Genomic DNA, 22,752 nt, shown 5'->3' on the forward strand with positions numbered 1-22,752 from the left:
CCTCCACTTCTTCACCATGAATAGCCTGGGATAAACAACCATGTTTCAGTCTGTATTAGGACAGGAACTTTGCTCACATTCCATGTTATGGAAACTATTTAACCTCTTTCTGATGGTGGGAAAATGACATGCCGAAGTCATTGCCTTAAGATTAGCAGCTCCATTCCCCCTGTGGCTTGAGAGTTGGGGCCTCCGTACTTAGTTTCTCATGGCATTCCTTCTTGTTACTAGGACATCAGCTCCTCCTACAGCTTTTCCTCAGAGGAAAGTTTCTAACCATACATTTGGGGATGCCTGAAACTAAAATCCTTATCCAAGATGGAACAAAGTGCACTGCTAGTGAGGCGTATATATGATGCACACACAGCCCGCCACACCCTCCTCCATGGGGACCGCAGAGCCACACAGCCTGCCACACACCTCCACTCACAGGAAAACAGAACTTCACCATCCCACCACTGTCCAGAAATAGCAGAAAGCAGATCATGTAGAAAAAATATTCATTTACAAAATTCACAGCTTTTTTCACCGCTTTCCCTCATTTCTCAGCAACAGCAGTGTGACATGTCTGAGAAAACACTGAAATTGTGAGAAATAGAAGTAGCCACGTGGTACACCAGCGTTGTCAGTCAACGACAGACCGTGGGTATCACGGCAGCCTTGGGAGGTTAGCTGGCTTGTCAAAGTGCTGCCGTGCTGCTCCCCAGAGGTCGCCTCAGCACACATCCCCACTGAAGTGGTGTGTGAGTGCACACGGCCCCCCAAGTTCCTCTCAGACACAGTGGAAGATTCCACCTGACTCCACGGAGCACCGCCGCAGACACGTGTATCTGTGTGCCACGTGTCTAAATAACTTTTCCAACTTAAAATGCCCAGTTTTGAGCCTGGCCACTTGATGTCTCTTCACACGGGAAGGTTCCCAAGCTCCATCCTGTTGCTAGAGTCAGAGCAGGGAGCTGTTCCACGACACACTCTTTGAGACCTGGGAGACTGGGCTGAGGTAACAAGCTTGTGTCCCCATGGAGACAGCGACCGTCCTTGAGGTCTCAAGGTCCCGAGAGTTTGCCAAGCAAACCTTCCTGGCATTGAACTGAGAGGCTCTCAGTAGAGCTAACCTTGGACTCGTGGGCATGGTGTTCCCGCCTTCTCAGTCCCTCAGAGCCTCTACACAACAGCAGGAAGTATTTCCCCACAGCCCAGCGTTCATTCCCCTCAGGAACATGTCATCATCAGGTCATCCGCCAGCACAAATGACAAGGGCCACATAACATTCCTTTAGCCTACGACTTCCTCAGCATTGTGCCTGGAAATATGAGCACAGACCGAGGCCCTCGGCAGGAAAATGAAGCAATCCCATAGCAAAAGAGCAAGTCAGCGGTCTAATCTGCGCAAACTGTTGGGCTTAATGAGGAGCGTCACAAAAATAGGTGGGGACACTTACCTAGTATGTGAAAGGGCCCTGGGTTTGATCCCCAGCACTGCAAAAAAGCAGAAAGTAAACTTGCCAGAGGCCGGTGCCAGGCTAGGTCTCGCCACTTGGCGCGAAGGAACCGGCACAGGTGTGACGGCTTCCTTAGAACTCCCTCCACTCCCCTTGGCATTTTCATCCCGATGAAAACCCAGCCACAGCAGGTAGCTGAGGGTTGTGTGGCAGCTGTCTTCCTTTCCTGCTGCTCTGGGCCGAGTCTGGGGAGAGGCAGACAGGCACAGGGTTGCAGGACGTTCATTCCCCTTCAGGAAGTCATGGTCCAGGAGAAAGGTGTTAAAGCCAGTCTTGTCAACACTACACTGAAATGTCCCCACACAGGACAGGTGCTAAGTAAAACGCCTCGCATCATGGCCCAGCAGAGTACAGCATAGCAAGGCCTTCTGAGGGGCCACTTGAGGCTTATCAGAGGGTGGGCTTGTCTGGAATGTAAACTAGAGGAAGTAAAGCAAAGGATTCCAGAAAGGGGCAGCCCAGTAGTGGATCACCAAACACCTGAAGTTCAGCCAGAAGATGCCGTGGGTCTTGTCACCAGAGTCGGGAGGGACCAAAGGAACAGATCTGGGGTTGACAGCAGAAGCACCTCTAATGCCCCTGTACCTGTGGTCTCATGTCAGTGGAGGGTGCCTCCCCCACGAGCCAACTTCCCCCTCTGGTGAGAGGCCCTACACAGCCATTCTTGTCTCTAAGAGCCAGTTGAGAGGCCCACACAGAACCCTGGCACCACTGTCAGGGAAAACTTAGCTTTTCTTTTTGCCTAGCTCCTGTGTGTCACTAGGCGACTAGTGTCTACAGCAAGTTGAGTGGCTCCTACCTTTTTCTAGGGAATGGTTGATGGGAGCAGACCTCACTTCTTGGGAGGAGAACACTCCCAGAAGCAGCTGTACCAGGCTGTAACTTGGAGGCACTCAACTTGTGTGTGTGTGAACACGAGACTTTGCAGTGCCTGTCCAAAGATCCCCTGGAGCTGTCCAGTCCAGGCTTGCCCACCAGGAAAGCCACGGGGAGGAGGCCACGGCTGAAGAGCGGCATGGCTGTTACACAGAGGAAAGAGGGACACAACGTCTGCTGGAGGTGAACAGAAAACCATTTATCTAAATAGAATAGAAATAAACAAAACCTTTAAAAACAATCACAAGATTTACAAATAAATTGGTACAAAATAAATAGGTATTGTAAATCTACAACATTGGAATTAATTATAAACGCGTCCATCATGACAGTCAGCTTGTGAAGCCCGTGCACCTGACCTGCGCTTGTTTAGCTTTCCATTGATGCCACTGCTCAGAAGCATGAAATGTATACCGTGAAGCCGTGGGTACAGCTAAGGAGGGTGGGGTCATCAGACAAAGCGGAGCTGGCTGTAGGCCCAAGGGGATGTTGGTAGCTGGGCCATGGTACCAGGAAGAGACATGCTCTGAACCTAAAAGCGCCGGCAGCTTCCATGATCCAGACAGGTTCTGCAATCCTAGGAAACCGATCTGGCTTGGGAGTGATGAGGAAGGAGCCACACCTACCACCACACAGGGAAGAAACAAATCCGCAGTAACTCGTGAAGACGTGAGAAGCTCTGCCCCCACCTACCTCCCAGATACTGGCCATCAGGAGTGGGTTGGGGTAGGGCAATGAGAGAAGCCGGAGGAAGAGCAGCAGTGCAGTCTTTTTTTCCTTAAAAAAAAAAAAATCACCACCCTCTCACCCAATAAGGGACAACAGAACCCTGGGCTCCATGGATGAGGGGCTTCAAAACAGTGTCTTAATCACAGATGGTACACTAACAGTAGAGATGTATGTACATAATAAATAATATAAAACAAAGCATATACATTTGTGGATTTAAAGGACTGCAAAAATAAGAAAAGTCAATGGATTGATAGACTGTTCACAGTAGACCAGGCATGGGTGGTGGTGAATCGGAAGCTAGGCAGGGCCGTCTAGAGATCACTCTTCCCCACTTCCCTCTGTTCTAGGGGCCCAGCTGTTTGTATGGAAGAAACCTGAGCCTCCAAGAGGAGCAGGCACTCAGGTCTACTAGGTCCCTTTGATAGTTTTCTGTAGAGCGATTCTGCAAGAATCCAGCCCCCTAAGTAAATACACGTGGATCAGATGTGCAGCATCAGAAGGGCTTTCCAAGGGAGGCCAGACAGCACCCAGTCACCCTGTCTGTTGACCCGCAGCTGTGTGCACACGAACACCTGGAACCTGACTCTACTGCCATTTTGATAATGCTTCAAGTACCGCCTGGCAGTCCCCATCAGAAGGCATTTAAAACAGTCGCAGTTGAGATGCCCCAATGGCTCTGGTATGTCAGCCACAGGGAACCAAGAAACAGATGCCCTGCTGCTCACTAGCTGCTGTGAAAGACTGCCCCTTCCTGACTGGTGGGCAACAGGACTCCCCAGAAGGAAAGCCAGGAAGTTAGCATTGATTCCAGGAAGAGGAACCAGCTGACGCAGGCTCAGCCTTGAAGCACTACTCATCCCTCAGGTGGAAGCAAGTGAACCTCAGTGAGTTCATCTTCCCCATCAGCCACTCAGACACAAGTAAATGGCCCTGAGGTATAAAAACCCACTAAGTAGGTTGCTCATTGATAAATCTGTATGGAAAAACTTCCACATCCCCTGCCCCCCAGTCACTTCCCTATACGTCTCTAAATTCCTCCCAATTCTGGGCTAGCCTACAACTTACCCAGTAGTACTGCACAGAAGCACCACAATCCTAGGCCCAGAATGGAAGCAAACAGCCTAGGAAGGAGCCTGATTCTCCCGTAAGAAAGGACACACTGGTACCTCATGCCTAAAACAGCCATCAGCCCCTCACAGGAAAAGCACATCTCGGGCAGCAAGGAGGGGAGTTTTGCCAGGCCACTAGGGAGTTGTAAGTCGTCAGCCCTCACGGGAACAAGGTGTGTGCGCTGTACCAGTTAACCTGCCTGGGTTCACCCTTGGGAGATGACATCCCCTGGGTCCAGGCACGGTGACGGCACAGATCCCTCGTAGCCTTCAGAGGAGGACAGAGGTGCTTGCATGAGTTTGTAACTAGCCAGGACACAGGCTCAGTCACTCAGCACCTACTTGGTTTGCTCCTTAACCCAAATAACTTGAGGGCAGAAGTTCACGGTCCCTGCTTAACTTAAAATCCTGTTGCTCCATTTCTTAAGGGAAATGCGTTTGGACCTGCCATGTTTTCCTAGACTTGGAAAAGCTAGTCCTTATCCGTACAGCTGGGGATGGCAAGGAGACTTCACAGTTAGTGTTCCTATCAGTGTGAAGTTCTGCACTGAACGCTGCACACGTTTCTTGGGCTGACATGAGAAAGTGGTGTGAGGCTCAGCTCCCTTCACGTGAGGTCAGTCACGCCCATACAGAGTATGAAAGACGAGGCACCTTCAAATTAAGAACCAGTTTAATCTAGTTGACTAGCACCCCAATACTCATGTATAAATTTCAGGATTCTGTTTTCTCAAGAGTTTAATTACCAGGGTCTGGACTTGCCTGACAGAGGGCAGCAGAGTGAAGGACCCTCACTTAAACTGGCCATCCTGGCCACATCTGACACAGGCTGCCCTGTCCTCTGGCTGGCAGCGGTGGCTCCAGATACCATCATGGAGCAGGGGGTAGGCCCATAGCAACCCGAGTCTGGCCTGCCTGCCTGCCTTACCTCCACGTTTGCACACACAGCAGCCTGGGGGACTACAGCTAGAGCTACAAGGAAGGAACCCTGTACATGGCCAATCCATTACGTGCCCATCTGTCTTGATGGGAAGCCGTGGGGTCAGCCACAGATGGTATGCATATGCCCATCCTAGCCGAGACAGTTTTGCTGCCCCAGAGGGGACCTGAAGAATTGATCACTCAGCACAAGCCGTTTGAAGGTCGGGAACTCTCCGCAGAGCAGCGGAAACTACAGCCAGTTTACCTTGTGCACCCGGGAACCAGGGAGGAACTATTCTGAATTCCTGGTCATGAGAACTGAGTAACTACTCCAAGGTAATGAGATCATTAATGAGAAGTGAACACAAAGCTGGTGGCTACAATCTCGGTCTCTGAGAACCACGCTCCCCAGCTCCTAAGAGAACTCTACAGTTAGCTGCCACACTAGGTGGTGACTACGCTCTCTCAGCTCCCTAGACTCCCACGTCTCTAGGGTCCACAAACAGTGCCGCTCTGAAAAGGGACCAAGCATGCTTCTCTCGCAGAGGCCCCTCCAGCAGCAAGGCTTGTCTGAGGCAGGTGTGCTGGGCTCCTGGCTCCCCAGGCCTCAGGGAAGGGCCCTGATCCTGGCCAAACTGAGAGAGTTTGCATCTGTGCACATTATGGTCCTTAGTAAATGGATTTTTTTTCACTTGGATGTGTTTGAAAAGGGGGGTGCCATAGTATGGGGTTCCATATGGTAGGAACCCTTGCCCAAAGTGGCAGGTTAGGTATCACTCAGATCCTTTGGAGGTCACTCCAATGACCCTCCACCAAGTGAAGCTAGCCCTTCTCTGTCAGGCACGGCACCCTTTGAGAACACTTCAGGACCACTACTACCTCTACCCAGGGGTAACACTGTCAGTGGACATGGCACCAGAGGCCCGGACCCAGGTGTAGCTGTCAGGAGTACTTGCCAAGCACGCCCAAGGCCATGGGTGCCATTCCCAGTACATACGCACGCGCGCGCGCACACACACGTTTTCTAGACTCACCAACTATTTACAAGGAGATTAACCCAACACATTACCCTCCCAGAGCCCAGCGTGGGGTTAGCAGACCTCCTACCTGAGGGAGGAGGCTGATGGTGAGCTTTAGGGTTCCTTGGGTAGGAAACCTGGGCACAGGAAGGCTCTCTTCTCCAGCTGTGACCTGGGTAGTGAGAATCCTATTGAACATTACGGTCAGGAGGTCATTTCAGTGTATGAGTATCGCCAGCAAACACAGGTAACCACTTAAAACAAACAAACTAGTTAAGGAATCAGTCACCCAAACAGTACCCGCTGGCGGGAATTTCACAACACATGGTAAATTTGGTATTAAAATAAGACAGGGACATACATGAAACGCTCACAACACACATTTGGTTTCTGGATCTGTTTGGGGTCCAACTGACTCTGGCTGTATGACAGCCTCTCTGGCATTGACCACCTCTGAAGCAAGAGGCATCTTTGCTGGACCACTGCCACTTCTGGGCCCTACAGTCCAGGGACAAGATGGAGGGGGCACTTGGCTCTATGGAAGAAGGGGTGAGACAGGTAATCCCTTGTCCTTCTATTAAAAACAGTACACACCCACCCCACCCCCGCCTCATTCCGATAACACATAGATCCCCATGGGAAAGAGGCAACTAATGTAGCTGCCACGCCACATGTTCAAGCCCCATGGAAAGTTTCCATTTGGCACCTGTAGCAGCGGCTTGGATTAGCAAGAGTGAGGGCCGAGAGGGTGGGGGGTGGCTCAGCTGATGCCCCAGACCACCCCAGGTTACAGGACTGTGGATGAAGTCAACTTGCCTCTTGCCAATGATAAACCATGGGTTTAAAATTCATTAACATTCATTTTGGTGATAAAAATTCCTTAAGGTGGGAGCAAAATCACATTCCCAAGCAAACGTTAGCCCTTCCTAAGGGAAAGGGACACAATTGAACATATTTTCGAAATACTATATGCACAGGGGTGTCTGCAGCTTCTGCCAACACCCACAGTGACGACAGACTTGGCACGTTCCTCAGTGACATGGTCTTCTTCATTCATCCATCAAGTTCGACAGCGACACCCACCGGCACACAGAGGAAAGATAGCCTTCCCGGGACGGCCAAGGAAGGCCACTCAAGGGGCAAGTCCATCCTGTTAGGGTCACATCATGGGATCACAGCAGAGCTAGCTCAGACAGACCAACTTAAAACTCTGCAAAAGACACTTGAAAAACAAAAAACATGATCTCTTGAAAAAAAATAAACGAAATAATTTTTAAATTCATGCACATTGAGGAAGGGAGGAAATGGTAAAAGTACTGAAAAAATAAACATGATTCTATCTGGGCAGAAGTTTGTCTCCGAATTCTTGAAAGCCATGCCCCAGCTGTCGATGTCACGTGTCTAGTTTCCATCCCCACCCATGCTGTCCTCCGCAGCTTGCCGTCCTCTGCGGCCTCCAGGGAAAGGGGCAAAGTCTTTGGTCTCATTGCTGTAGGACGCAGCATGGCAGACAAGCTCACACTAGTGGAAGTCATGGTCAGACAGGCCAGGAGGCCGGACGAGGGGACCGAGGGGCTCTAGATGGCGCCGTCACTGTGCAGGCTGTGGTTGGTCTTGTTGTGCGATACACAGTTCTGTTCGTTGAGCAAGTTGGCCGTCTCGTCCGGCAGCCCGTCATGCAGCTCCGTAAGAGTCAATTCAATTCTAGTGTTTTCACTGTCTGAAGACTGAGGAGTTTTGTCCATCCGGGATGCCATCAAGGCATTTTGGTATTGCTGTCTGGAGATCTGGGACCAGAAGAGGACACAGAAAACACACTGAGACAACACTTATTTTTAGCTTCTCTTGTCTCCTACACGGCATCACAATCTCAGCACCCCAGAGCTCTCGGAGAGAACCGTCCTTGAGTAGGAAGTGGGCAGTGCTGAAGGTCAAGTCGGTTCTCACCACTGGGACCCTTCCTACATCTTGCCTCTTAACGCTCAGATCTGAGAAAAGTGGGGTCAGTGTCCATCAGCTAAGGTCATCGCAGGCTCCAGTAGGTGTCTATTTCAGACTAAGAAGAACCTGTCTCCGGAGCAACCTCAGAGCGCTTTTCGGGTCAGCCAGAGCCACCAGCTGCAGGCTCTGAGAGCTCTGAGAATGGCTCTTCCCTCATCTCCATTCCTGCCCCCTGCCAAGACCGTGTTTGCTTTCACTGCTCATGGCTGCTCATGGCATGGAACTGAGGTCAGTATGGGCCCTAAGAGGCGGCAGGGTGCTCTGACAGCCCAGGGGAAGCCTGTGGGGACTGGACCAGCTGTCAGGGATGTGGCTGATACCTGCGGGATCCAGCCAGCGCGTCCTCCCCCGCTCACCTTGACAAACTGCAGGTCAGAGAGGGCTCGTACTGAGTAATCAGGGATGTAGACCTGGAGGAATGAAGAATTGAGCTGGTTGTTGCTGCTCCCCAAGGTTGGTGTCATGGCGTCAATCCGGTCACTTCGGCTGAGAGAGTCTGAGTGGTTCAGGCCACAGGGGCGAGGAGGTGACTTATTTTCACCTAGAAGAGGGAGAAGATTCAGCTTTTAAAGCACAGTAGATATAGCCAATGGGGAGTGATTACTCCAAATAAAAAGCAATTGCAAAAGCACATACCATGTCCCTCCCGCAGGCTACGTGGGTCTCAGCTGTGACAGACAGGTCTGGGTAGAAAGGCAGACAAAGGCTCAGGAGCTGGGGGCCCGCCTCACAGGGAACATCACTAGATACACAGGTGGGGCTGGGAAAAGGCCCGGGACACGGAAGCTGCCTGAGACTAATGAGGAGCAGAAAAGACTCTTCTATTATTTTTCTAGAAGCCAAAACTAATTATCACAGTCCCTCTGCCTTTGCCACTTATCCATCAGCAGCTCAAGGTGCCTTGGGAATTCAAGAACACAAGGCGATGAAACCAGGGACAGGTCTGTTTACAATGTCTGGCAGTGAGCTCCCTGGAACAAGTGTTCAGGGCAGGAGAAGCTGTGTTCTCGCTGTCAGAGAACGTTCTTCACGGCTTTTTATTGTAAATGTTCTATGCACTGCACGCAGTGCCCATGGAGGCCAGAAGAGGGGGGTGGGACCCTTAGAACTGGAGTAAACATTTTTAGCTGCCATGTGGGTCATTTGGAAAAGCAACAAGTGTCCTTAACCACTGAGCTACCTCTCCAGCCCCCATCCATGTAGCTTTAGCCATAAACAGTGTTAAAGCTAAAACTGGGCTGGACGTGGTGGACAGAGGTGGGTGGATCTCTGAGTTTGAGACCAACCTTGCCTAGAGAGGAAGTTCCTGGACAGCCAGGGCTACAAGAGAAACCCAGTCTCAAAACACCTAAACAAACAAACAAACAAACCTTACTTCTGCACCGAGGACGCTTAACAAACTATTGCAGATACAGCTGGCTGCCTGTCAGGAGCCATTTCCCCCCTAACAATCATTACAGAAACCATCACTCTAGGGAGTCTGCAGAGAACCTCACACCCATAGTTATGTTCTATTGACAAAACCTGCCCCTCACTCAATTAACTGCTAATCTTAACAACCCGCCTCACATTCCAGCTATCCAGGGAACCAGGTGTGGCCACTTGTGACTTCTGGCCTGTCTGTCTGAATGTAACCGAGCTACGTGACCGGAACCACGCGGCCTGCGAGATCCCGTACCCTGCCCCTCATCCCTTACCATATATAAACTGTAACCCGTCCCTAATAAACGGAGGCCTTGACAAAGTTGCTTGGTCTCCTTCTTCTGTCTTAGCTCACTCCCTTCCAGGTAGCGCCCCTCCGAGACCCTGGAATAACTTGATTGCGGGTGGGTTACTAACCCCTAGACTGAGTAGCCCACCCAACGCAATCCACAGCTGCCCACATTAAATGGGCTCTGAATTGCAGAATGCCCCAGGATAGAGGGGACCCACTCACCCATCTTCCAATGTCCTTAACTGATGCCCCCACGGAAGAGGCAGCCTGTGGCTAGTGCCACCTGTCAGCTGTGGAAAAGTCTATCACCATGGTCACCATCTAGTTCTATCTCAAATGACAGGCGTGCGCAGTGCCACTGAGCAACCTGAAGCCGCCCTGAAGAAGCTGAAGCACTGGTTCCCCTGAATCTTTCCTCCCCTCACAGTGGTACCAAACCCTCAGCCCACCCACCACCCACCCCACTTGATAAACATCCCCTCAGGGCAGAAAACGTCAGTACCAGCAACCCAGGCCACAGGCTCCATGTCTACTGTCCTGTCCTGTCATAGCTCACAGGGCCGCCTGCCCACAGGCTCCATGTCTACCGTCATGTCCTGTCCCAGCTCACAGGGCCGCCTGCCCACTGGTTTGACTCAGCAGCCCCTCCTACCACCTCCTGAGAGAATGCACACATTAATAACCAGTGCTTTAGATTTAACAGAGGAGAACTTTGAACCCATAACCCAAATCAGCTGAGCTCCAGCATCCTTATCTGTAAGATGAGTACAGTGTTCCCAGCTCGTGTGCTCTGAGGGTTCAAAGGAAGACAGAAAGTACTGAGCACAGCGTGACATCCAGCGAGCACCAGATAAATGTGCCACACTGACGTTAGCTTTTCCCAGACCTCACCACCGTGCCTCTGCCTCAGGATCAGGCCTTTCCACACGACATCACCTGTCATGACAGCCCTTAACGTTCTTTTGAACAGGGAATTCTGTGGCTCTCCCTCCAGGTTTCAGAACGAACCACATGTTCCCACACATCTTTTCAAACAGTGTTTACTTCTATGGAGTCAAGGCTTTATTTTTTTATTTTTTTTTTTCTTTCAAACACTGCCTGGCCCGGCTAGTTCCAGCTTCTTATTGGCTAGCTCTTACATATTGTTCTAACCCATTTCTAATATTCTGTGTAGCCCACGAGCTGGCTTACCAGGGAGGATCTTAACCTGCATCTGTCTGGAGCGGGAGAATCATGGCGACTCCTCGACTAGAAGGCCGAAGATGGATGCCCCAACAGTACAAAGGAGTCAAGGCTTTAAAGGCAGGTACCGGGCAGGCTTACTGCCTCTTGGCCAGACCTCCAGGAAGAGGGCGGGGCCTGAATTCTTCCGGGCTTCCTGTCAGTGAGCACTGTTTTTTCTCTCTCTCTCTCTCCCTCTCTCCCTCCCTCCCTCTCTCTCCCTCTCCCTCTCTCTGTGTGTGTGTGTGAGCATATGCCTGCACTGTGTTTGTGCATGTGTGCGTGGTGGATCCCTTGCTTTGCCCGCCAGCATGACCACAGTCTGGAGAGACCACTTCTCTGTACCCACTCTACAGAGCCACGGGCCGACACGATTGTCTGGGAACGTACCTTATGACTTTAATGCCGCTGATCAGCTCTCACAGACAATATTAGAATCTTAAGAGCAACAGCAATAATCTCTCACCACAAGGCCAGCGACATTGGCTGCAGCCTCCTCGATATGAAGGCAGCAGGCCTTGAGAAACTGTATCTGCCTACGATTCCAACAGACTCAACTTTTGCTCACAAAAGGCTGCCAGGAAAGTTTAATCATTTTTAAAGTTATCATAAAATTATTGTAAGAGGGAGAGTTGGAGTCCGGTGACAGCTCAGCCATTCCGCAGCGGGGTGGAGGCAGCGGGGAGAGATTTAACTGGTTTTCTGGGGTTGTTTGCTGCTCTTTGATGGAAGCCGCCTGTTTTCTCAAGAAGCTGCTGGAAGTTTGTCCTCCAGGCAATACTCCTGACGTAAGCAGGGGTCTGGGGAGCCTCGAACTATTTCAAGATCTGAGTGGGAAGGCAGGACCCGGAGTACACAAAGTGTTCTAAAGTGACACAGAAGCACAGGCAGGAGCCTTGCCCGCTCGATGAGGGTGTGTTTGCCTCCAAAATGGAGTCGTTTTAGTCCTAGCTACTCTTGCTAAAAGCACTGTCCTCCTGTTGCGGCTTGATAGGGATAGTGGAGTCAGCTCAAGTCACTGATGCTTTTAATCCTAAGAATTTCACAGAGCCCTTTTCTAGCGGTGTGCACACTGGAAGCTCTGGGTGAGGCCTTCCAGTGCGGCTTCCCAACAGAGCAACCATCTGAATTCTGGCGGATGCTACTTGTATACATTGGATTTTCCAGAGTCGGGGCAGTCAGTCAGTCAGTCGGCCAGATCAAACCCTCAGATTTCTTGTGAGTGAGCCCGACCCAGCACCCAGGCCCACTGCTGCCTGGAAGATGACGTCACTCCGATGGATGTCACTCCTGAGAGTGGTCTGTGATGACACAGGTTCTGTCATGGGTGCCCTATGTTCACGTCCCTGTGGCTGACCAGTGAGCGAAATGGAACTGGATAAAACATGCCACACTTATTATGCCAGAACCAGAATTTCCTCTTATGTCCTTTTGCTTTTTTGAGCCAGGATTTTTCTATGTAGTCCTGGCTATCCTAGAACTCACTCTATAGAAAGACTGGCCTCAACCTCGGAGATCTGTCTACCTTTGCCTCCCAAGTGCTGAAATTAAAGGCGTGTGCCACCACCACCTGGCTGAGAACCGGAATTTCATGTGCTATCTTTGAAATGAGCCGAAGCCAGGCCTGCTGGGATGGCCTGTCAGAAAAGCTGCTTAAGTTTCCGGGCCAGGAAAATCTGTGACCCCTCGCTTCCACCCAGAGGACAATTGAGTTTTAAAAAAAAAAAAAAAGTGGCAAAATCCCTCTTATTTGGGGGGCATGTGTGCCAGAGGACAGGTTGTGAGGGGCAGTTAGCTCCTTTCACAGGTGGTCCCAGGTATCGGGCTCCGCATCAGAGGCCTGTACTCACTGAGCAATCTCCTGGGCCCCACATGAAAGCTTTAGGGACTGTGATGCCAGGTTCCTGGATGCAACTTTGCTCTTCCAGCTTTGTCAAGCAGGAGTAATGGCAGCAAAGCTGGTTAGAAAACTAAAGAGGAAAATACAAAAGCGAGGTCGCTTAAGAGGTGGTGGCTGCTTTTCTGGTGCTGGCATGGGGATGACGCCTCCCTCCAGCGCGGAGCTGCACCGAGATGCGGGCTAATGACTGCCCTGGCTCCAGCGGGTGCACGTGACCACGCTGCAGGAGATCTGTGTCTGGGTTTTCTAAGCCACTTTTGCTGAGAAACTGAAGCACATGCAGTCAAAATGCCCGTGAGACTTTCCAATGCTCATGAAACACTGACGCCAGCTTGGGTGCGGAGTGGCATTTCTGCGAGTGCCCTCACATTTCCAGGTGGAGGCTGCTGTCCTCAGGTCCTCTGCAAGAGCAGCACCTCTCCAAGTCCACAGAGAGGAATGTTACACTAAGTGTGGGCAGTCACCTTGGACCATATGTGTAAACTCTGACCCGCAGCGGTCAATGCCACCAATGTCCATCAAGGATGTCTGCTCAACTTTGACTCAGAGCAGAATCTGTGGTTTCTCCGTCTCGTGGCTTCAAAGCACTCGTTCTGTAATGCATGGGAGCCACGCAGCTTCACCGCTGCCCCATGGTCTTCCTGTCATCATGGCGGTCACATGATCAGATGATGCCCAGATGAGGACCATGCGAGTCACTCAGATGGGCGTGGCCCAGAATGCACAAATGGAGAAGATGCAGCATTCTGCACACACTTAGTGGGGACAGGCTAGAAGCACAGGCTCTCCGAGTTAGCATCACCAGCCGCCTTTGCACATGCTGTGGGTGTGAGCAGCAAGTGCAGTTTCTATTTCTTGTCCTCAATCTTTGCTTGGTAGTTCTTGACTGAGGCAGTGATGTTTGTTGGTAAATTAAACCCTCTCTCTTCCCCCCCCGTTTCTAAGCCTAACTCTAACACTGGGGCTGTATAGGCAGGGTATCAAACGCCTTAACTGCTCTGTTCCAGAACCAGGCGTTCACGTGGATGCTGGTTCTGAACAGAAGCCTAGTGGATAGGATGAGATTGGGAGCCCTAACAGAATTAAGAATTCTAACAACTAATTTATAGTCACCCACCCTCATGGGTAACTTTACCTTTCAAATAAGGGAAAATGCTGGTTTTATTGTTTTCCCCTAAAGTTCATATTAGGCTTTAATCTATTGAAACGAATGTCTTTCTGGGCCACAATGTCACCTCCAATGAGCTTGCTTAGCTTAAAAAAAAAAAATGAATAGCACATATTCACATCCTTTAGCCGAAATCCTTGAGATAAATAAAGGGCTACATTTCCAGCTGTAGATTGGTCCATATGTGCATTCCATAACATAAACCCTGTTCTGCAGCCCTGCACCAGCCCGGCAACTCAAACTTAGCTACAGTGAGACACAGAGGACCCGAACCCACAAAGAGGGGCAGGAGCAGCCGCCCCACCCAAGTTCATGTTTTGCTGTCAAATTTACATGTTCAGATTTCATGACAGCGTTAAAGATGAGACTTTGGTCTTACCTGGGCATGGGGGCACCTAACCACAATGGTGTGCTGGGGAGGTGAAGTCAGGGAGGCCTGAATTTAAGGTCGTCCTCAGTGCTACAGCAGCTTCAAGTCTGAGGCCAGCCTGGGCTACAAGAGACCTCATCTCAAAAACGAAACAAAACCAAAATCAAGACCCTGTCAAGCTAGGCATGGCTGTGTCCCCTTTAGTCCCAGTACTCAGGACGCAGAGGCAGGGGGATTCCTGTGAGTTTGTGGTCTTCCTGGTCTGCATAGTGAGTTCCAGGACAGCCAAGGCTAAGACCCTATCTGAAAACCAAATAAATGGCTAAGCCTTTCAGCATTGTTGTGTTTTGTTTTTCTGGCTTTTTGATTTGGTTTATTTTATCCAGCCTACCCAGAAATCCTTTGTTTCGGCAGGAAATTAGCAGACACAATAGTGACATTGCAGCCATAGGGACCTTGTGGAAGGGGCTAGATGTCATTGGCTTAGTCTAGCACCCACTCATGAAGTAGCTGTTACTGTAATGTCAGCAGGCCTGTGGGCCAGGACCTTCAAGGCAGGGCTGTTTATACCTGACCAGTTGGAGCAGGCATAGCAAAGAAATCTCAAATTCTACAGAGAAAGTAAAATTCAAATTTTAATGGGCTTTGGCCAAGAGTCATCAACTTCAGTATCCCTATGACTTTTTTAAACAAACAGTAAACACGAACAAATAAAATAAAAGTATAAATGCATGTGTGTGCTGGCTGGTTTGAGTCAGATGGCACTGGGAATATCTTATGCCAGACCCTAAGAGCAGAGAGAGAGAGGATGTGTTCGTGTATGATGTGTGTATGTGTGTGGAAGCCAGAGGTCAACCTTGGGTGTCCACTTTTTTTTAAGGCAGTGTCATTCTCTGGGACCTGGGGCCCACTAATTTGGCTCAGCTGGCTGGCCAGTGAGCCCAGGGGTCCTGCAGTCTCCACCTCCCCAGTGTTGGGATTAAACACACACTACTAGGCTGGCTTTGGGAACTGGAAATCAGGTCTTCCTCCTCCTGCAGCAAGCATTTCAGTAACTGAGCTATCATTGAAGTCAGGGTTTTACTCCGTGGCCATTATGACCTCAAACTCACTATGTAGCCCAGGCTGGCCTTGACCGTGTGACAATCTGCGCACTTCGGCCTTCTAAATACAGATTAGACGTGTGGGCCACCACACTGGCTGATGGCAGACCAAAGGGAATCTTAATGAATTTCCTCTGTAAGTGTCGCCTCCTAGAGTACTCCAGAGTTTGGCTGAAGTTAGACCGTATATAAAGTTCATCAGTCAGATTGAAAATTACAAGCTATATGGGGGAAAAGCAACACAGAAAAGTTGCATTTCCCAACATAGATGCTCAACAATCTTCCTTTCTTTGAGACAGGGTTTCCCTATACACATAGCTCACGCTGGTCTTAAACCCTTGATTCCACTGCCTCAGACTCCTGCATGCTGGGATTACAGGTGTTCACCATAAACTCAGTTAAGGCTAAGCAATTTTAATTAAAGAAAGATTAAAGCCTTTCTTTGCAGTTGATGGGCACGTTGGGCATATTGGGCACGGCCACGCTCTCCTGCGGGGAGATAATCTGCAGCTGGTCAGGAATGCGCAGGACACTAAGTCTAAAGCAAAGGCCGGCCCTGAGCGGCAGGGCCCTCTGTCTGAGGAAGGCAGAAATACACCAGTCAGCTCAGGAACAAGTGCCCTAAGGCAGGATGCGTGCAGTCTTTTTCTCACTCGCCAAGAAAACCCATACTCCCCCAAGATTTTGTCCAAATGGATTCCCTGGGAGCAGCTGAGGGTTGGGGGCTGAGGCCCTCAGGTCTCTACAGACTCCACTTCTCACAACATGCTGAAGATGGATTAAGACTTGGGGCAGATCTGAGTGTTCCAGGCCAGTGCAGACTGGATGGGCAGAAAGCACTGGACGGTCACCATAGTGACTCTCTGTGCCCCGGTCACCACGGTTCCTAGGCCAGAGTTCCTTTCCAGCCCTCTGTGGCTAATGTTTTCCTGGACAGCCCCCTCTTAGCAACCTGAGCGTTTTTCAGGCTGCAGGAAACAGGAAGTGTTGTGGAAATAGAGTGTGTGGCCCTGGTGGCCAGGCTTTCCCGGGGTTACGAAGAGGAAGCATGCAGAATTACCTGGAGAGCCTGCTGCTAACACTTCTGTCCTGCTGACAGCAAAGGTTCGGGACAGGGACAAAGGAACTGAAAATGGAGAAAAACACGGTGAGATGGCATTGAAGTCAGAAGGGGGGGGGGCTTCACATCCAAGGGACAGGAGTGGACAGCATCTCGCTGACATGAGCATCCCACCCGGAAGTGCCGGAGCCCTGTGGTCTTGTGCAATGGAAGAGACACAAGTGACTTCCAGGAAGAGCAAGGCAGGGAGTATGCTCTCTTCTGAAAAGTTCTGAAACCCCCAATACCCAAATGGGGTCCACAGCCCCCAGACAAACCTTTCTCAAGGCCCAAGTCACACTAGCCACATCCATCCGCAGGAGCAGCTGGTGCAGGCCCTAAGAAGAGGCCGAAGCCTCACCCAGCATTCACCAGGGAACCTTGTGAGCCCTCCGTTACCAAACTCCCTGCTATTCTTGGTTTCAGAATTTTGGCCTGGTGTTTGAATTGCTTGGAATGATTTCAGATTTCAAAGCAGAGGCAAATGTATAGGGTGCCACACCCCGACTGCCCGAGAACGGCAGGCAGAGGTGAGGCTCCTAGCTGTTCACTCAGTCGGGAGACCAGCCCCACCACAGGGAAACCCCGGAGGGCAGGCCATGGTGGGTAGGACATACCTTTCCACAGTCCTGAGAACCAAGGGCTGCAGGCTTTGCCCAGATCACGGGCTTCTTTGCATTTCTTTGTTTTGAGAAAAGGTCTCAACATATAGCCCTGGCTGGCCTAGAACTTGCTGTGTAGGCCAGACTGGGCTCAAACTTAAGAGAATCTTTCTGCTTCTGTTTCCCTGGTGAACAGCTTACGAACACTCTTATTTGTGTACATGTGCACACACGTGTACCTGTGCTCACTGCACATGGAACATATGTGGAGAACAGAGGAAACTTGGAGGAGCCAGATTTTCTTCCCACCATGTGAATCTTGGAATTAAACTCAAGTCCCGAGTCTTGGGGGCAATGGCCTTTTCCTGCTGGTGCCATTTCACCAGGGCCACAACTTGATCAGACCCAGGCAGGCCTTAATGTGGCAAACCTGTGCTAACTGCACATCTCAATGGATACACTGCCCCAGAGCCCAGTCATGAGGTTCAGTACACAGAGGCCTTTGACATGAACGGTGAGGGCTTTCTGGTGAGGCGTGAGCTCTTTGCTGGCTTTTGTTGTTACTGTTTTGGTTAGTTTGAAAGGTATCCTGTAGTTTGGGGCTGGCCCCAAACTCACTGCATAGCTCAGACTAGCCTAAACCTCGTGGTCCTCCCACAGCCTTTCCCACGTGCTGGCACTAGAGGTATGGCCATCACCCTGGCCTTTTTGCTGGCATTTTCTGAGTGGGATTTCCCTTACACTATGGTTCAATATGCGCTGGGCTAGGGTTTAGGCTTAACTCTCCAGAAATCAGCAAAGATGTTTTGCTCTCATTTCTTTCCAGGGCCACCTTGTAGGTGTGGGTCGCGAACCTGGGCTAACTGGAGGCACGTAGTCGCAGAGCAGTCTCAGCGCAAATGCCTTTCTGTGACGTAGCATCTCCTCTTGTGGCTGTGCTGTTGTTTTTACATTTGAGACAAGGTCTTGCTATGTAGACCTACGGCTTAAAGCTCACAAAGCAGACAACACTGACCTGGAACTTGTAGCGCTCTTCCTGCCCCCACCTTCTGAAATCCATTTTAAGGGTCACAGCACACTGTATACATAGTAACCCACCCAGCTACAGGGCACCAAAGGTCTTTTCTCAATGTCAAACAGCCTGCATCTCAGGCCGTGACCCGGGTCTTTCTACGCCCAGTCACAAACCCCTCTCCAGGTCACCAAGCGGTGGAAATGGAGACCCCAAGTTCACAACAAAGACTTAGTAGGAATGTTCACACAGACCCACATTCACATGTGGGGACAGCGTGCCCTTAGGACTGCGAAACCCGCACAGGACAGCAAGGGATCTGGATGTTAGTGGCTTTCTTTCTGATGGTGACATCCTTAAGTCTGCCACACTGCCGAGTGGGACAACAGGGAAGACCAGTGTCACAGAGACAAACTTCCCTGAAGGTCTCCATTCCTGTTAGGAGTTTTTCAGTCTGACAGTCTCCCGGTAAGGTGGGTTAAGGTTAGCTTTGGACTTTGTGAAGGTTTCCTTGTACAGGATGCTCTTTTATATTTTGGCCACAAGGTGGCACTCCAGCACCTCTGTTTACCTGCTTGACCTGCTCCAGGCCAGAGAAGGCAAGCAGTGGTGTAGCTAGAGCCAGAGGGCTTGGGAGCACAGCAGAGTTGGATGAGGATACTCCTGCTGGGACAGGTCACCTTTCAGGCACCCTAGAATCTCAGAGAACTTAATTTTCCATGGCATACCCCCACACCACAAACACCAGCAAACTCCTTCATCCTCAGGAAGATGCAGCAGAAAACCCCCAGAATAGCTATGATATACAACTTAGACTCAGGGTGGACGCTTCTTAAGCTGCGCAGGGGCCACTCTGGGTGGGTGGAGATAGGGAGCACTTCCCATGACGGGCAGGGGATGCTCTGGGTGGGTGGAGATAGGGAGCACTTCCCACAGGGGATGCCCTGGGAAATACTGAACTTGTAGGAAGTGCTGAAGCTGAGCAGCAACTCAACAGACCCCAGTGTGCACACCCACTAGAAGACAGTTTTCACAGGAAACAGCCCTCCATGGCTGGTCTAAGGGTTTACAGTCACCATGGAAACGCACTTCCAGGGAGATGTAGCTAATGGAGAAGGCACACACTCAAGTGTGGGGATGTCGTCCATAGCCTGATGTCCTAGACTGAACAAGAGGGTGAGCTGGGCACAGCATCCATCCTTCCTGCTTCCTGTGGACCCAATGTCACAGCTGCCTCATGCTCCTGACACCATAGTCTCTCTGCCATGATGATCGCACAACCATCACCTGATATAAACCTTCCTTCCTTTGTCAGGCAAGTGCGGTGCTCTGTGTTCACACAGGGGGAAGCACCACACAGAACATGACCACAGCACTGGAGGGGGAGACAAACTCAACCCGCTCCATTCCCTGTAGTTCCATTCACACAGTTCAAAGAGGGGGGCAGTGACGCAGAAGGGTGAGAGGGCCTTAGGTCTGCACAGCTGTGTTCGGTGCATGGAAACCTGTGGAGGTATCTACGTGCACAGCTCTGTCTCTAGGACTCATCGATGACAAGTTAAAGTAAAGCACACAGGCCAGCAGGGCACGGGAAGGACTGACGGGAGGACTGGCACTGAGGGAGGAGGACTGAGGGAGGAGGACTGGCACTGAGGGAGGAGGACTGAGGGAGGAGGACTAAGGGAGGAGGACTGAGGGAGGAGGACTGAGGGAGGAGGATTGACGGAGGAGGACTGACGGAGGAGGACTGACGGAGGAGGACTGACGGGAGGACTGGCACTGAGGGAGGAGGACTGGCACTGAGGGGGGAGGAGGACTGAGGGAGGAGGACTGACGGGAGGAGGGCTGAGGGAGGAGGGCTGCATCTTCCTGCAGTGGTCCTGTGCTACGAGGCTGGAAGCACTCACCTGGAGAGGCTGTGAGGGCCATTACACCATAGTATGAAAAAGCACTTGCTTCAAACTTCATACCTTCTTTCCCAGCTTCTACTTCCACTTTCCCCTGCGGGAAGAAACGGAAGGACTTTCACTGTGATTTGCACAGAAAACTAGTTCTTCCTGGGTTTATCCAAACTCCACTCCCCCAATCCCAAGAAGACAAGCTTTGAGAAATAAAAGGGAGGGTATATTCATTTCAACTAGGGAACTGGACTTGACTGAACGCACAGAACTAACAATAAAAAGGTCAGTGTCTGTGGGTTCACTTAACGTTGTTCCCATGTCCCCAGCTCTTCGAGCGCCCTCAGTAATACAATTGGTGTGACAAATGCTGGGGAGACTCTCCTGGCTGCCCCAGGAGAAGCCGGAGCTGGGAAGCAGCAGGAGCAGGGTCAGCACGCCATGTGTCCATGGAACAGGGGTGTGAACTGGTCCAGGGACCTGAGCTCTCTGAGGGCACTGCTGGGGAAGCAGCCTGAGAGAGGCTCCCCCTCTGAACAAACTCCTCTAAGCATTGGCCTGCTCCAGCCTGAGACCTCTCCTCTCCCATCGCCTCTTCCATCCCTGCAGCCTGAGGGGTGACCACCAGCCCTGAGGTCCTCAGCAGCCTGTTCCGGCCTCAGACTCCCCAGCCAAGGGCCAGGGTATCTTGTTCACATCACCCCATCACCTCCCCCAGGACATTCTGTGCAAGGGGCAAACAGCAAGCTACCACTGCTGAAAAGGAACCACTAAACGGGGCATGGTGGCACATGCCTGTAATCCCAGGACGTGGGTAGTAAGAGGCAACAGGATGAGGACTCCAAAATCATTCTGGACTACATGAGACTATCAAAAGAGAGGGAGGAGGAGAAGGCAGGCAGGCAGGGGGCTAACACAGCGCTAGGAGGCAGGCACAGCTGGTCCCTCCTACAGCCTGGGGAGGAGGAGCTGGGAAAGCCTCTCAACACCTACACCCCACTCGTGTGAAATCCGGTATCCAGAAGACCTCCTCCTAGAGTGCATTTCACTCTGGATTTGGGGAGACCCTCCTTTTGCACCTCACATCTTCAGAACCCTACCTAAGCCTCTCTTCACCTCATGGAAATACTAGCTTGCCTCGTCGCAACCAACTCCTGGAATACGGAAGGAACTTAAAATACAGATCACTTAATTTGTGAGCAAATGGATGGATCTAGAAAACATCATATTGAGTGAGATATCCCAGACCCAGAAAGACAAATATCATATGTACTCACTCATAAGTGGCTTTTAGACATAAAGCAAAGAAAAACCAGCCTACAATTCATAATCCCAGAGAAACTAGACAACAAAGAGGACCCTAAGGGAGACATACATGGATCTAATCTATATGGGAAGTAGAAAAAGACAAGATATCCTGAGTAAATTGGGAGCATGGGGACCATAGGAAAGGGCAGATGAAGGAAGGGGAGCAGAGAAAAAATATATAGCTCGATACAAACTAATAAAAAAATTAAAAAATATATAGATCACTTTTGTCTGTGTGGTGCTTGCAGCTGTAACCCTCCCCTTGTGCATGCCAGGCAGTGCCCCACTGCTCGGCTGCCCTCCCCGCCTTTCAACCTATAATTTTAAAGCAACCTGCAAAGGAGCAAGTGTAAAAGTTTCCTAGCCATGCAGCCAGGCCCTCCCTACAAGGAGGTGCTGAGAGCCCTGGGGAGCCAGCTCTCATCCTCTGAGCTATGTTCCAGAGGGGCAATCAGTATGAGGTATGATCAGGATGATCAGTATGAGGGTTTGAACAGGGTGATCTGTATGAGGGTTTGAACTGGGTGATCTGTATGAGGTGTGACCTGGGTAATTCTTATGAGGGTGTGAACTGGGTAATCCATGTGAGTTGTGAACTGAGGAATCAGTATGAGGTGTGAACTGGGTAATCTGTATGAGGGTTTGAACTGGGTGATCTGTATGGGGTGTGAACTGGGTGACCCATATGAGGTATAACTGGGTAATCCGTATGAGGTGCGAACTGGGTGATCAGTATGAGGGTGTGAACTGGGTAGGAGATAGCTTTTCAGGTAACTTCAGGAATATGCAAGGTTTGGAGTTTCATGTTTTGGCTGTTTGAGAGCAATGGCCCCAGATCTGGAAACTGTTTTCTGGTCTCCAAAATACGCCCACAAAGGCACAAGGTCAGGTCTTCTGACTAATTAAGGATGGTTACAGAGAGATTCCACACCCACACCCAAGGCCACAGTCACCCCCTACATCCTTCTGGGCAGGCACCAGGTGGGGTAGAGCATACTGCCGACTCTCCTCTCGGCTGCCGGAGTCTCAACCGTCAGGTCAGCTTCGTGGACACACTAGGCAGTGCCTCCCACGTCTATGGGTCCGAGAACTGGCAGCAGGTAAGAGCCCGCGCATTCTGTATCTCATCGTCTACTGCTGCCGTCATCTCAGAAAAGACCGCTTGTTTTACCTGCCCTTCCAATCTAGAAAATGTGGT

General features: G+C 50.9%; 1 protein-coding gene across 4 annotated transcripts in view; it reads right to left on the minus strand.

The window, feature by feature from the left end:
- Window positions 1-2,554: 2,554 nt before the first annotated feature.
- The window catches only part of Cnnm2 (cyclin and CBS domain divalent metal cation transport mediator 2), a 141,967-nt gene continuing 121,769 nt past the window's right edge, over window positions 2,555-22,752 (minus strand). For 3 of the 4 annotated variants that reach the window (XM_050146256.1, XM_050146245.1, XM_050146266.1), the window contains 4 exons: window positions 20,256-20,349; window positions 16,696-16,761; window positions 8,516-8,700; window positions 2,555-7,945 (listed from right to left, as the gene is read on the minus strand). In XM_050146256.1, coding sequence (XP_050002213.1) covers window positions 7,736-7,945; window positions 8,516-8,700; window positions 16,696-16,761; window positions 20,256-20,349 — 555 coding nt within the window. In that variant the 3' untranslated portion in view covers window positions 2,555-7,735. Of the gene's footprint in view, window positions 7,946-8,515; window positions 8,701-14,541; window positions 14,656-16,695; window positions 16,762-20,255; window positions 20,350-22,752 lie in introns of those variants that run through there. The other variant, XM_050146272.1, reaches the window with a different exon arrangement.

Source organism: Alexandromys fortis, unplaced genomic scaffold (assembly GCF_014885135.2).
Source record: "Alexandromys fortis isolate MF-2015 unplaced genomic scaffold, M_Fortis_MF-2015_v1.1 scaffold_16, whole genome shotgun sequence".
Taxonomy (NCBI): Eukaryota; Metazoa; Chordata; class Mammalia; order Rodentia; family Cricetidae; genus Alexandromys; species Alexandromys fortis.